Raw genomic sequence first — 15,985 nt, forward strand, 5'->3', positions numbered from 1 at the left:
CTTACGTGGCATGAAGAGGGTCCTTTCCCTAATAGCATCATCAAAGCCAAATAGGCCAACACAATCCCAATAATATTGTATCTCACGATTGATTTTGCTACGAAGCTCAGGATCAGGTACCATCCTATGAATACAGGAATGGGGCCCTTCCATCACCTCGCCATCAAAATCAAAGCCGCATTTGTATGAAAATGCAGTGTTGAGGAAGAGTGATGCTGCATGAATGTGTCGATGAAGCATCCCTGTCCACTGACTATCAATCACATCCCATAACATCATCTGCCTATCAAGGCCAACAGAACCTTTGTCTGCATAATAAGAACGAATGGCCTCCTTGGTCCTATCCATGCCCTCATACAAATAAGCCATTGCAGGCTTCTCCCCATCTACTAATCTGAGAGCCTTTACTATAGGTTCACTAACTGAGCATGCTTCTTCTACTCCATGCCAAAACGTCTCAGAGTACACCATTTTTGCAATGGTTTTCCTATCCTGTCCCCTGATGTATCTACAATTACACCAGTCATCAGACACAAAGACTGAAGAGTAATAAAGTTTGTGGCAAAACATGTGATCGCAGGACGCCGCAACTCCTTGTTCTAATGAACCTCCTCATGAGGCTAAGAACAAAAGCATGGTTATAAATCAACTTGGGGACGCTCCTAGCCATATCAACCGCCTCCTTAATGAAGGAGAGTTTCCCCATATCCTCAAGCAACAAATCAAGACAATGTGCTGCACACGGAGTCCAAAACAATGTGTGATGCCTCTCCATAAGCATCTTGCCGGCAAACACATAATTAGCTGCATTGTCTGTTATGACTTGCACCACATTCTGCACACCAATATCCCGAATGAACCCATCTAACAACTCACATATCGTTGCTGCATCTTTGATATGTTCTAATGCATCCAACGATTTAATAAACATGGTACCTTTAAGACAATGTACCAAGAAATTTAGAAGGGTCCTACCCTTCCTATCTGTCCAACCATCAGACATCACTCTGCATCCAATAACTTCCCATGTTTTTTTCAACTCCGCCAATCTAGAGTTGATGTCTTGCTTTTCTGCTTGAAGAATTGGCCCCCGCAACTCCTCATATGTAGCACTTTTGTACCCTGGGCCCACAACAGCAATAGCATCACACATTGGCTGCCAAAATGGATTGGTTTTGGTGATGTTGAGAGGTAAGTCGCTCTAGAAAATACACTCCCCATGACTCTATCTACTTCTTGCTTCTCCTTTTTTTAACAAGCAATTTTATGCCAGATTGTGATCCATGTCCTGTTCGTGGAACAAAAAATGATGACCTCGCACTAGCAATCGCAGGTGATGATGTGCCAGCTGTGGAGCCCCTCCCACTACCCTCAACATCAAAATCAAGAGAAGATATCATGAAACATCTACCTACACGTTCAGCCTTGTTTCTTTCTGTCTCTTCTTTCTTTCTGTCTTTTTCATCAATTGCCTCAAGAAATTTTTGTATAAGCTCCAGACTAGAAACTGTACAAATCCCAACATCATGTCTAGTGAGTCAAGCCAGATGGTATTTCAGTCGTGTAACCCCTCTTGTCATCCTGGTCCCGCACTATTTGCATGTAAGATATGCCCAATTTGTCCCACCATCAGGGTTCCCATACTCCCAAAATGCGTCCAAGGCTTTTGGCATATTTGAATTTTGTAGTGGGCTAACTCAAACACGGTGCACCGAAAAAAAAAATTGGAATTAATAACTTAATAAGTAATAACCATATGTCCACGGGGTCTTGGATAGATGGTGATCAGGGCTCTGTTAAGGCATTCCTTGATGTGAAGTCACTGGTTCAATTCCCCGCCTCCATCAAGGTGATATATTGGACATGATGAAGATGTAGTCCTGCCAAGCTTATTTTTCTTTTTCTTAAAAAAAAAGTAATAACCATATCATTTTACAAAATAGTTTTTTTGCTACATTATTTGCAATGTGAATTCAATGAAAAACCATAAATGACAATAAGAGGGTGTATTTGAAAGTTTAAAAAAAAAAATGGAGTTTGCACTCCAAATATGGAGAAAAGTTAAAACCCTTGCATTTGCTCATGGGCATGAAAATCATAGGAAAAAAACAAGCAAAATGATTGTAGGCAAATAGGCAAGCAAGAATAATCCTAAAACTAACAAAAAATTCATTAACATATGGGTTTATTTGAACATACATGTTAATGGAAGAAATGAAATTGTCTCATTGTTCTTCAAGCTTAGATCAACAAAATCTTCGTTGTTGGTGGCGATAATAGTTATTCAACGCTCAAACCCTCCTTGGCAGCAAGCACATAGCTCTCCCCTTCCTTCTCAAGCAATCAAAAATGAAAATGATCGGAGACCAAAAAACAAAACAAAACAAAACAAAACAAAATCGGACTTCTATAGCCGCACAACAATTTTTCCCTATCTCCGTGTGATTTTTTGCATCGTCGCGTGATATTTTCCCAAAATATCACCGATATTTCAAAAATATCGCAATATTTTCGGGGAGACAAAATATCACGATATTTCTGAAATATCGGCAATATTTCGGGAAAATATCGTGCGACGATGCAAAAAATCGCCCGGAGACAATGAAAAATTGTCGTGCGGCTATAAAAGTCCGATTTTGTTTTTTTTTTCGATCATTTTCATTTTTGATTGCTAGAGAAGGAAGGGGAGAGTTATGTGTTTGCTGCCAAGGAGGGTTTGAGCGTTGAATAGCTATTATCGCCACCAACAATGAAGATTTTGTTGATCTAAGTTTGAAGAACAGTGAGACAATTTCATTTCTTCCATTAACAGGTATGTTCAAATAAACCCCTATGTTAATGAATTTTTTGTTAGTTTTAGGATTATTCTTGCTTGCCTATTTGCCTACAATCATTTTGCTTGTTTTTTTTTCCATTTGCTATGATTTTCATGCCCATGAGCAAATGCAAGGGTTTTAACTTTTCTCCATATTTGGAGAGCAAACTCCATTTTTTTAAAACTTTCAAATACACCATCTTATTGTCATTTATGGTTTTTCACTGAATTCACATTGCAAATAATGTAGCAAAAAAACTATTTTGTAAAATGATGTGGTTATTACTTATTAAGTTATTAATTCCATTTTTTTTTGGTGCCCTAGGTTTGAGTTAGCCCACTATAAAATTCAAATATGCCAAAACCCTTGGACCCATTTTGGGAGTATGGGAACCCCGATGGTGGGACAAATCGAGCATATCTTACATGTAAATTGTGTGGGACCAGGATGACAGGAGGAGTTACACCACTGAAATACCATCTGGCTAGACTCACTGGACATGATGTTGGGATTTTTACAGTTTCTAGTCCGGAGCATATACAAAAAGCTCTTGAGGCAGTTGATGAAAAAGACAGAAAGAAACAAGGCTGAACGTGCAGGTAGATCTTTCGAGATATCTTCTCCTGATTTTGATGTTGAGGGTAGTGGGAGGGGCTCCACAGCTGGCACATCATCACCTGCTACTGCTAGTGTGAGGTCATCATTTTTTGTTCCACGAACAGGACATGGAACACAACCTGGCATAAAATCGCTTGTTAAAAAAAAGGAGAAGCAAGAAGCAGATGAGTCATGGGGAGGTGTATTTCTAGAGCGACTTACCTCTCAACATCAACAAAACCAATCCATTTTGGCAGCCAATGTGTGATTTTATTTTTGTTGTGGGCCCAGGGTACAAAAGCGCTAGATATGAGGAGTTGCAGGGGCCAATTCTTCAAGCAGAAAAGCAGGACATCAACTCTAGATTGGCGGAGTTGAAAAAAACATGGGAAGTTACTGGATGCACAGTGATGTCTGATGGTTGGACAGTTAGGAAGGGTAGGACCCTTCTAAATTTCTTGGTACATTGTCCTAAAGGTACCATGTTTATTAAATCGTTGGATGCATCAGAACATATGAAAGATGCAACAACGATATGTGAATTGTTAGATGGGTTCATTTAGGAGATTGGCGTGTAGAATGTGGTGCAAGTCATAACAGACAATGCAGCTAATTATGTGTCTGCATGCAAGATGCTTATGGAGAGGCATCACACATTGCTCTGGACTCCGTGTGCAGCGAATTGTCTCGATTTGTTGCTTGAGGATATGGGGAAACTCTCCTTCATCAAGGAGGCGGTTGATATGGCTAGGAGCGTCCCCAAGTTTATTTATAACCATGCTTTTGTTCTTAGCCTCATGAGAAGGTTCACTAGAAACAAGGAGTTGTGGCGTCCTACGATCACACATTTTGCCACAAACTTTATTACTCTTCAGTCTTTGCTTCGATGTCAATTCGAGTTGAAGCAAATGTTTGTGTCTGATGACTGGCGTAATTGTAGATACAACAGGAGACAGGACGGGAAAGCCATTGCAAAAATGGTATACTCTGAGACGTTTTTGCGTGGAGTAGAAGAAGCATGCTCATTTAGTGAACCTATAGTAAAGGTTCTCAGATTGGTAGATGGGGAGAAGCCTGCAATGGCTTATTTGTATGAGGGCATGGATAGGGCCAAGGAGGCCATTCGTTCTTATTATGCAGACAAGGGTTTTGTTGGCCTTGATAGGCAGATGATGTTATGGGATGTGATTGATAGTCGGTGGACAGGGATGCTTCATCGACCCATTCATGCAGCAGCACTCTTCCTCAACCCCGCATTTTCATACAAATGCGGCTTTGATTTTGATGGCAAGGTGATGGAAGGGCTCCATTCCTGTATTCATAGGATGGTACCTGATCCTGAGCTTCGTAGCAAAATCAATCGCGAGATACAGAATTATCGAGATTGTGTTGGCCTATTTGGCTTTGATGATGCTATTATGGAAAGGACCCTCATTAGAAATTAGAATTTTCAATTTAGAATTTCCTTACTTATAATTCTATTTTTTTTAAATTCAATTATGTAACTTTTATTTGAAAGTTTAATTATGTTTTAAGTTTTTGAAATTTTTTATTCTTTATTTTGTTGTAGATATTTGGTGGCTAAGGCTATGGTGCAAGGGCACCAAATTTGTAGAAATTGGCCATACAAATCTTAAGTCAAACATGTAGCTCTTCATGGTGTGACCGCAATTGGAGTGTATTTAAAAAAATACATGCAAAAAAGCGCAACAGGTATAACTTTGAGCTCCAGCCTTCAGTTGAGCAATTACACTTACTGTAATTTTTAATTTTTAATTTATGACCTTCAAGTGTCAAGAGTCAAGAGTCAAGACTCATTAGTTTTTTTGACACTCTTACAGGTTGGAGTTCGCACGCCTCAATGATTTAGTGTATGTGCATTACAACATCCGACTTGGAGTCTGACGAGCCCATCTTGGAGGAGTCACCTCCATCTTGGAGAGTCACCTTCATGGTTAGAGCCAGATGATCCATTAGAACAGGCGCAGCAAGAGGAGGAGGAGGAGCAGCAGTAGCAGCACTCGAAGGAGGAGCAGGAGGAGGAGGAGGAGGAGGAGGACATCAACACCATCTGCTATAGATATAGGAGAGCACAACCCCATACCTAGCACTCATTATTTGACAATAGGCACAGAGGCAGGGTCGGGGCCTTGTACTACTAGGGGCAGGCCTGGAAAACAGCCCATCATGTTTTCCCGTAAAAGGGGGAGAGGACAGTGATTTCAGATAGATAGCTGCTAGTTTTATTTGTTATGTTACATATAACTCATGATGATGAGATACTTTTATATATGTGATGTTATTTTGTATTGGTTATCCACATTTGAGTCCTTGAATGGACAATTATTAGGGATCAGCAAGATTTGGTATCGCCTTTCATGTATCATTTCTATTTGACATCATATATATCAGTGCTTTCTTCATATTTATATGCCAATGTGTCTATTTCATGTTGTTATTGCTTTATATGTTTAAAAGTCTGAAAAAAATGAATATATTATGCATTTTTTATGCTTGCCGATATTTTCGCCGATATTGCCGATAAGATATTTGCTGGACCCTCGTCGATATTTTGCCGATACCAATATTTTCAACACTGATGAGAAGTGTTTGAAAAGCGGAACCTAAAACAAATGGTGCAGACTTATTTATGTCCAACAGAATGCCCTGGAGCAGAAAATATGTGAATTTCTGTAATCCTTCATCTTTATCATCTTAGCAAGCCTGATCTAACTATATGTTGCAAGAGTTGCTTATGTCAAGCAAAGTTAAGTATCTTTATGTCACCCTAATTACTTCAAATTTCCCACATCAAAACCAGTCTTTTGCAGAAAACACAAATCTTGAAGCTCATTTCAGAGAAAAAGCACATACACACACATTCCAGGCATGTGTAGTGTGTACTTGCATTTTGAAGTGATATCTTTTATCAAACATTAACCCAATGCAAAAAAATCCAAATGCTTCAGGTGGTTTGTGCTTGAAAAAACATTGGATAAAACCCAATTTAATATGTGATAGCAGTATTTAGATTATTGGTCGTGGTGTAATCTAAATATTAATTGTTATCTAAAATAAATAAAGAAATAATATATATATTTTAATAAAAATAAAATAAAAATTCTGGAATCAGCAAAAAATAATAATAATAAATAATCAAAGAAAATAATTTCTTCAAGCCAATTAGAAAAAGGGAAAATAAATTCAATTAAGAATACACAAAAAGTTCACATTATCAAGAAAAATAAATATAATAACCAATTTAAAGACATACAAGTACATGATGATTAAAGATTTTACTAACCATGAATTAATATAACAATGTTTTTCAGAAATGCAAGGAAATTTGAAGATCAACACAAATATTTTCTTAGCTATATTTTAAAAAGCTGGTCAACTTAGCTCCAGGTTTGCAACAACAGATGCAATTTATGGGCACCTATCCCATTACAGCATAATTTGAAATAGGACACGAAATGGAAATTTAAAAAATCTATAGGCTTCAATATTGACATCAGTAATATAACCAGTTGAGTTACAAAATATTTATTTAAAAAACACTAAGCCCTGAATAAACAAATCATAAAACCACTCTTCAACCCTAGATTAATATGGCAATACTTGTCACAAATCTACTGTATCTGAGCAAATAGTCACTACAGGAATACAATTGATACGATGAATTTAGTGAGATAAAACAGAAGTTCAATATTGAAAATTGAAATTATCCGAATTACTGTAACAACTCCAGTCAGTTTTCCCAACTGAAATCAGGTAAGGACTCCTAGTAACTTAGAATATTGAAATCTGGATTAATTATGATGGTATACATGGAGTAACTTAAGTATCAACCAAGACTAATAGCCAGTGTTGTGAAAATCGCAATAATATCGCGATATTATCGTTTTATCGCGATTTTTTCCCAAAGCCGATATTATCGCGAGTGATAATTGCGGATTTTTTTATACCCAATAATTTCGAAAAAATCGCTATTTTTTCCCAATTTATCGCCAAGGGTCGGGGCAGCAATTTTTTTTGAAAAAAAAAAATAATTTTTGAGTGGGGCAGCTTAATGATCAAGTCTAGGCCCTAGTATTGATATGTCATTCATGGTAATGTTAAATATTTAAGTAAAAGGATGAAAATGAAGATTAAGGGGAATGTCACTTTTACTTCAATCTTCATTTTCATCCTTTTACTTAAATTTTTAACATTACCATGAAATGACTCAGGATGTTTGAGAGTGGTTCCGGCATCATTGGATTTCATATGGAGAGAGTAGAATTTTAGATTTCATTCAAAATCCAGCAGACTTATCAGTTTTTCAAGATTTCAGGATTGGGAGATTGTAATGTTTTCAGGTGACACCACCTGCCCGAGCTGCCCCTGCCACCAGTAGAGGATGTGGTCTACCTCCTATAGCTCCTACTTCTAGTTCTTCAGCTTCTAGAGCACAGCAAACTCCACTGCCAACTCCACCAGCACCAGCATCTACATCTAGAGGGAAAGGGAAAGCTGTGGCATTTTCTCGCAAGAGGGGCAAAGGAAATCAATAGGATTAGACTTTAGTTATTTTCTTCATTTTATTGTATATGACATTATGACATGATGAGATACATTATTATACTTTTTATTGATATTTTGAGGCTGAGTTGGGACTCAAGAGTCAGGACTTACTATTCAGGACATGATTCAATGTTATGTGTGATTTTAGCACTAGAAATGATATTAAACATCTTATATATTAGTTCTTTTATCATATTTATGTGTCAATGTATTTATTTTATTTTGTAGATGGTTTAGATATTAAAAAAATTGAAAAAAATAAAAATAAAAAAATGAATATTTTTGTACCACGATTTTTTCCCGATAATTACGATTTTTTCCGATTTTTCCCTCGCGCTGATATTATCCCGATAACGATTAATGCAACATTGCTAATAGCTCTAAAAAATGAAAATTATTATAAAATTTTGAGGAATCCATAGAACATTTGTTTGAGTTCCAACTTCCCACTTACAAAGCATTCCAAGGGTGCCAACAATGATTGAGGCATCAGATCCATGCAAAAACTTTTGAAAAATGATGAATTTGAGACTATGCTGAACATAAAGTCGCAGTAATGGCTGAGTAGGACAGATGGACAAGGAGGTGGCTTGTGGCAACCTTTGCAAGGTAAAGCTTAAAGGCCTCAGCTCTAGGAGCAATCCCTGCCCAATCGACTTCCAATCAAAAATATTGCCCTTCTTCCTCCTTAACAGATTCAAAAAAATCCCTGCCAAATCAACAACTAATCCATGCAGGCACTCTTCCTGCAAAAGAAACTTGTTTTATCCAAGCTTTGTGTACATTAGGCCAGCAGGTGTTGAGGAATGGAAACAAGCAGGCAAAGGGTGGTAAACAGTAGTTGAACTATCCCATCACAACGTAAGACTCAAATAAGCTTCCACATCTAGTTTTGCCTTGGACAGAGTTATAACCAAGGGTTTTGGCCTGTAAGACAAGTAACTGAAGGTCAAGGCTTAAAACCCATGTTTCTCCATCTCCTTGTCAGCTTCTACATCATCTCCTTCCCAATGTTATCAGAACGAACCAGTGATCGAACCGAAAAACCTTGTGGACCGGGAACCGGTCGGAATCGGTAAAAACCGGGAAAAAAGCCAATTTACCAAAAACACATAGAATATTCATATTTTAAAGAAAAACATATATATTCATGTTCATCCATATGAATCCAAACCATTTATACAAAAATATGCAAAAGTTCTCATTTACATAGCATGTAAGGGTGCACATAACCAAAATAGCATCGAGTGCAATCCATCTTTGAACCGAAAATACATCAACAAATAGGCTCTAGATGGCCTCTAGCATCCAAATAAAATCGTGCTACAACAAACACCTACATATCATCAAAATCATTGCCTATATTGGGGTCTTTGTCATCAATATAACCATTTAGGCATTAAAATAAGATAGAAAAAAACGTAGCATGTCAAGTCAAGATTTTGTTTGAGTGATGGGTACATTTTTAGTACAGTCATGATAGAGGAGTTTGACGACCAATGCCACTAACATCAAAGTACATAGAGGGCTTGGTTCTCTTTATTAAATACTAGTTCCATAACCTCATACATGACAAAATCCAATTGAAATGTTGTAATCCCCGCAATCTTGAAATCCTGAAAAACTGTTAAGTCTCTCGGATTTTGAGTGAAATCTAAAATTCTACTTTCTCCATATGAAATCCAATGAGGTTGGAACTACTCTCAAACATCCCGAGTCATTTCATGGTAATGTTAAAGCTTTAAGTAAAGGATGAAAATGAAAGATAAAGATAAATGAAAATGAACGATGAAAAGTGACATTCTCCTTTATATTTCATTTTCATCCTTTTACTTTAACAATTTAACATTACCATGAATTGCATAGCAATACTAGGACCATAGGCTTGATCATTAGGCTGAGGGTCATAGGCTTGAATATTAGGCTAGCCTAGGGAAGAATTTGAAGTGGACCAAACGACTGAAAAACTCAAAAAATTAAAGATAAGGCAATTTTTTATGCTTGCCTGCATAGGTGCATAGAACCGGTCCTGAACTTGCCACTTCAGTGAAATAGGTTGGTTCAATGCCGAACCAGCTAGTTTCGTTACAAAACCGGTTGGTTCGGTATCGAACCAACCTATTCTGGTTCGGTACCGAACCAGCCTATTCTGGTCCGAAAGCCCGATTCAGACCGGTTTTGGGCCAAAAACGGTCAGACTGGCCGGTTCTGGTCCGGTTCTGATAACACTGCTCCTTCCTCAATCTTAGTAATAGTTTCAAGATATTTCTTTCTTCTTGCCCAATCTCATATTTGAATTAGGATAATTTCTCAGGCAAGTGGGTTTTCCTTTTCTATCATTTATTCCACTGCCCAATCTCAATTCCCTCACTTCAACTGCACCATTATCAATCTACACTACCTTCCCCTAAAGATCACCATTTCTCATTTCATGATTCACTGCCATCTCTAGTGTTTTCCTAAAATCTCAATCAACTAATTCCATTTTCTCTTCAAAAGCAACACTCTTCCTTCTACATTCAAAATATACTCTTTCCATTCACATAATCATCATCAAGTCCAATTTTCTTGTCACCATTCAGCCCCGACGCAAACCTCATTCCCATTCTTTTTATATCCACATTTTCTTCACCCACTCAATGATTCTTCCTATGTCTAACCTTTGCATCAAAAATCCACTTCACAAATATCCCATCAACCAGTAACTATGGCTCAAGCTCTCCCTCTTCCACTCCACTACTCCTAGGATGCATACACACCCTGCCCCTTCCCTGATCGCCCATGTCCTTCAATCCATGAACATCCTTGAATCCATTTCCAATCTAATATTTTAAACCCCTTTCAGACTTCAATCACCTAAACCCATCTCTACACCAATCAATAAAATGCAATTTTTCATGAGATACACCCAAAATCCAGTCTAGTGAGTCTTCTTCGATTGAATAATACCCTTACACACACACGTCACTCAATCTTTCCATGCCACATAATTGTCCAATAGATTCACAAGACCACCTAATCTTTCTCACAAAACCCAATCATAGAAGAGGTGAATAACAAAAATATGGAGGCTTGTTGCCAACCAATAGTATGTTTCCAACCAAATACTGTTGAATGATTCAGTCATCATCGTAGGCGATCGCAACTCATTCATTAAAAAAATCATTCCAAAGACCCACAAACCACTAAAACATCAATCTCCTTCATATCAATGCCCACAATTCCAACCTAATCTTTCTCACAAAACCCAATCATAGAAGAGGTGAATACCAAAATATGGAGGCTTGTTGCCAACCAATAGTATGTTTCCAACCAAATATTATTGAACGATTCAGTGATCATCGTAGGCAATCGCAACTCATTCATTAAAAAAATCATTCCAAAGACCCACAACAAACCACTAAAACATCAATCTCCTTCATATCAATGCCCACAATTCCAACCTAATATTTCTCACAAAATCCAATCATAGAAGAGGTGAATAACAAAAATATGGAGGTTTGTTGCCAACCAATAGTATGTTTCCCAACAAATATTGTTGAATGATTCAATCATCATCGTAGGCGATCGCAACTCATTCATTAAAAAAATCATTCCAAAGACGCACAAACCACTAAAACATCAATCTCCTTCATTTCAATGCCCACAATTCCAACATATTCTATTAAAGCCAAGCACTTATGAATTTGGTAGATTGTTTCCCTTCCCAACAATGTACTTTGAAATCAAAAATATCAGACATTCTAATGTCTCGTATGAATTTACTAACAAGGTCAATCCAATATCCAAATTGTGGAACTCCCGAAGCAAAATTGTAATGAGAACCAATTGCTAAGATGAGCCACACCAAAACGGTAAAACCCTAATCTAATATATCTCTAGACACCTAAAAGAAGCTTAATTGAGACTGAAACTTTACTTAGTTGGTTCCAATTGCAATGGAATATGGGTATGAACAGGAACAATGAGCATACATACCATGAAAAAATTTCTCTAACAACATGCAATGACTTTGAAGCAAGCACCAAAATCAGGTGTATGGCATGATACTAATGATAATGTCAAAATAGAAGCAAGTGTTGAACAGGAACAGGTACAGGTTCAGGAGCAGGAAGCATCTAGCAGTCATGACACTCCACGAAGTGAAGAGACTCCGTAAAGCAGAAAACTCCCATCCAACATGTAGGGATATAAACAAGGGCTCTTTAAAAAACTATGCTACAATTGGCACAATAAAGTTGGCTAAAATGCTATTCACAATTGCATTGGCTACACCTACACATAAGATGCAAGGATGATGACAAGTTACATTTCAACCAACATTGCTTCCAGTAGCTTTTTGCTTACAAATATACACACCTAAAGAACATTAAAATTGTTGTGGTTAAAACCTATAATTAGGTAATCAAGCAAACCATATTCCTAATAGTTTACAAAAAACAGCAATGGTTGAATTGAGGCTTTTGTGATCCATATCAAGTTTACGATAGATTTTTCGGCGTAAATCACATGATATTTCATTTGTCGACGCGTTTCGAACCAACCAGTGTGGTTCATCGTCAGGACAAGTTGAGGAGCAGATCAAGCTATGCATGTTAAATAGACAGAGTAGACCTCCAACGGCTATAATTCATGACCAGGCAAATTTAGCCGTTATAGCCGTTGCCTGGTCATGAATTATAGCCGTTGGAGGTCTGCTCTGCCTATTTAACATGCATAGCTTGATCTGCTCCTCAACTTGTCCTGACGATGAACCACACTGGTTGGTTCGAAACACGTCGACAAATGAAATATCATGTGATTTACGCCAGAAAATCTATCGTAAACAACAATGGTGTTCATATTTCTAGTATCTGTACTGACAACAAGACCATCGAACTCATTTTCATGAGCTTAGAAAGATGTTGTCGATGCCTCTTGGTCTCAAAAAATTTCCACCTTGAATCTAGAGGCCCAACCTTTCAATATGCAAGCAAGGAACTATAGTGTTGCTTCAATCTGTAACTACCCACCACATAAATATACATTTGCCATGTTGATTATATTTTTATAGGAGAGATCTTTGCATTCCCATTTTGTATTCCACAATGTTGTACATAGCAGTCCCTTCGAAGTATTTATGGTCATCTTGTTGGACATTAATAAAATCATCTCATCTTATGGATTTAAGAACAAAAAAAGTAGAATTGAGTTGAGATGACCAAGTTTAATAAAATTATCTTATTTTATGAATTTAAGAGCAAAATATAGAAATTGAGTTGAGATGACGTAGTTAAATGCATAAAACATATTTTGATCCCAAATAATGAATCGTGATAATGCCTAAGAATATTGTGGATAGGCAAGGTGAGTAACATGTTGTGGATGCGCAAGGTGAGTAACAGATTGAATGTCAATCCTATAATCCATCATCTGAAACGAGTGCCCATTCAATTATTCCTAACATGGTGAAGACCAACACCACTAGAGAAGAGAACACTTTGTAAATGTTTCTGCATCTTTCTTCCAGAAGGAAATCTCTTCATCTTTGCCAGTAAGGATTCCATCTTCAACTACAACAAAAACCAAGTCGTCAAAACCATCCCCACCATGTCAAGCGGTGGTGCTTAAAACTATCCTTCCTCTAATTGTAAAACTTTTAAAATGCAGAAAACCTGGAGCTTCTTCTGCAGTATAGCCCCATCGGAATGAACTATGGTGTTTCATTCCAAAAACCCTAGCTTTTGTTCAACACTCGTAAAACTCAACCAACTCTACGTTCACACCTTTGACTACTCACTTCCCTTGTGATGAACTGCTCCGATTGTCCTTCGCTAAATTGGATAGGACTTCACTCCACCCGCCTGTGAAACAGGGGATGCTCCGGTCACAGCTTGGCTTCAAGAAGGGCACAAATTAGAACAAGTCCTGCTCTTCTCTTTCTCCACAGAAAATTCGAAACGTCATACCCAGGTTTACTGCAAAACAATTCCAACTACTTATCCTGCAAGATGCCCACTGACTTGAAGTGAGGATGGCCGAACATGATTGAATCCATAGTTGTCCAAAGGATCCGTAAGACTGTAGCGTGCGATTTACAGGTCTGAATCGTACATATGATTCACAATAGGGAGATGCTTTACAACGTAATTAAAATTTTATTATAAATAAATAACCTAGAACACATAAAAGCGTCATTCCCAAAATCTTCAATGAAATGAAAGTCTGGGGTTTAGGGTTTTAGCTGGTATCGCATATAATTCTCCCTTCCTGATAATAACACCGAACCCTTTGATATCATCTAAAACCCTAAACGCTGCAATTTTACTTCCTTCCCTTCAAACAGGCCCCCGACATAACAACAAACTTGAGCACATGAACAAAGAGCCTGCCTGCAATTATTTAACACCATGATTTCTGCCCTTGTGGGTCACTTGCGCAAATATTTTTTTGGATATCCTGCATTCATGAAAAGTAAAAAGGCACAACCTTTAGGGGTAGAAATACAAAAGTTTTCACAAAGTGTGTACCTGGAGGCTAGCTGGCGCTGCACTCGCCCACTCTCTTCGAGCTGTTCCTGCTGAAGAATCTCGGCCACAAGAGAATCCCTTTTACCCCTTCGCTCTGCTTCAGTTTCTTCGTCTTCGCCCGCCTCCTCCTCGTTATCTTCTTCATTGGCTTTAGTTATGGCCCTGATCTTATCCAGATAGGCCTTAGCCACCCTGAGGCGCTTTTCATCTGCGGTTTCCCTTTCTTCCTCTGGAATTTCCTCTTCTTCTTCTGCTGGAGCATCTCTGCCAATAGCGTCATCGTCTTCTTCACTGCTGAAAATCTCTTCTCCTTTGCCTCTGTTTTTGCCTTTGCCTTTACTTTTGCTTCCATTAAAGAACGGGTCTTTTGTTATAGGGGCAGTTTTTCGGCTTTTATTTTTCCCCCCAGCCGATGGGTGCCCATTGCTGGGTCGTGACCGTTTCTTCATCTTATTGGAACTCCTCTTCCTCTTCTTCTTGTGGAAATGCTGCTAAACACTGTGTAAAACCCTTTGACAATTAAGGATTTAAGCAAGATATCAAGAAAGCCGGAACGGAGAAGATTGGAAATTTATTGTAGTAGGCACAGAGAAGACTGGATATTTTATAGTGGTAGACACAATTTCTCACAGGAAGACATTATTCTCACAGCAGGCTGAAGCAAAATATCCAGAAGGTTTGAACCAGAAAACTGGATTATTTGTAGTGAGCGTTGGGGGATTCACTCTTTCCGGCGGGGACGGGGGCGGCAGCGGGGCACAATTGAGTATTTACTGAGCGTTCGGGGCAGGATGGAAGGAACTGTGCTGGCCAGACATAGTTTATTTATTGAGCTACATCCATGTACAAGCCGAGAAGGATACTTTTAGTTACTTACCTCCCGAAACCCAACACTCCTGCCTCACCCTACAATCCTGAACACCTCACCCAACAATACAGAACAGACTGACCTTACGCCTTAACTAAGGGAACTTGGATCCAAGAACTCACTTCAGCAATAATAAGCTCTCACCTTCTGACTGCTGCTTCAGTGCTTCCAGAATCCACGAGCAACTTCAACTGAGTTGCCTTCTTCCCCACGACTCAGTCTTCTTCCCACGAAAACCACCACGCTAAACGAAAGCTTCGACCTGGACCATCGTTTCCGTCTTTGACAACCTCTCTTCTTTGTTCGTAGGTAGTAGCAGGCAGCCTTTCGCAGCGCATCAACCGACCTTGCTTTCGAGTATCTTTCCCCTTGGTGATAGTGTGTCAAAATTCAAAACTATGCGAAGGGCTGTGATTATAATTGAAAACCTTATGGTTGTTTTAGTGTGGTTGGGTTAGTTCAATGGGGTAAGTTAATTTTGTAACAAGTTAATTTATTTTCTAGGTTATAAATTTGAAATAATGAATTGAAATGATATTTTAAGGTTTATGATATAAAAATAAATAGTTTGTGAGACTATTAATTTTTGTTGGTTTTTTGCAATTCAATTTGTTTCTTAAATAAATTGA

General features: G+C 38.2%; 1 protein-coding gene across 2 annotated transcripts in view; it reads right to left on the bottom strand.

The window, feature by feature from the left end:
• Positions 1-15,752, bottom strand: part of LOC149227460 (U3 snoRNP-associated protein-like EMB2271) — a 209,421-nt gene extending 193,669 nt beyond the window's left edge. For both annotated transcript variants that reach the window (XM_089377797.1, XM_089377796.1), the window contains exon 1: positions 14,489-15,752. In XM_089377797.1, coding sequence (XP_089233923.1) covers positions 14,489-14,937 — 449 coding nt within the window. In that variant the 5' untranslated portion in view covers positions 14,938-15,752. The remainder of the gene's footprint in view (positions 1-14,488) is intronic.
• Positions 15,753-15,985: the final 233 nt, after the last annotated feature.

This window comes from Pinus tabuliformis, chromosome J (genome assembly GCF_031772625.1).
Source record: "Pinus tabuliformis cultivar Carrire ecotype Pingquan chromosome J, CPIR1, whole genome shotgun sequence".
Lineage (NCBI taxonomy): Eukaryota > Viridiplantae > Streptophyta > Pinopsida > Pinales > Pinaceae > Pinus > Pinus tabuliformis.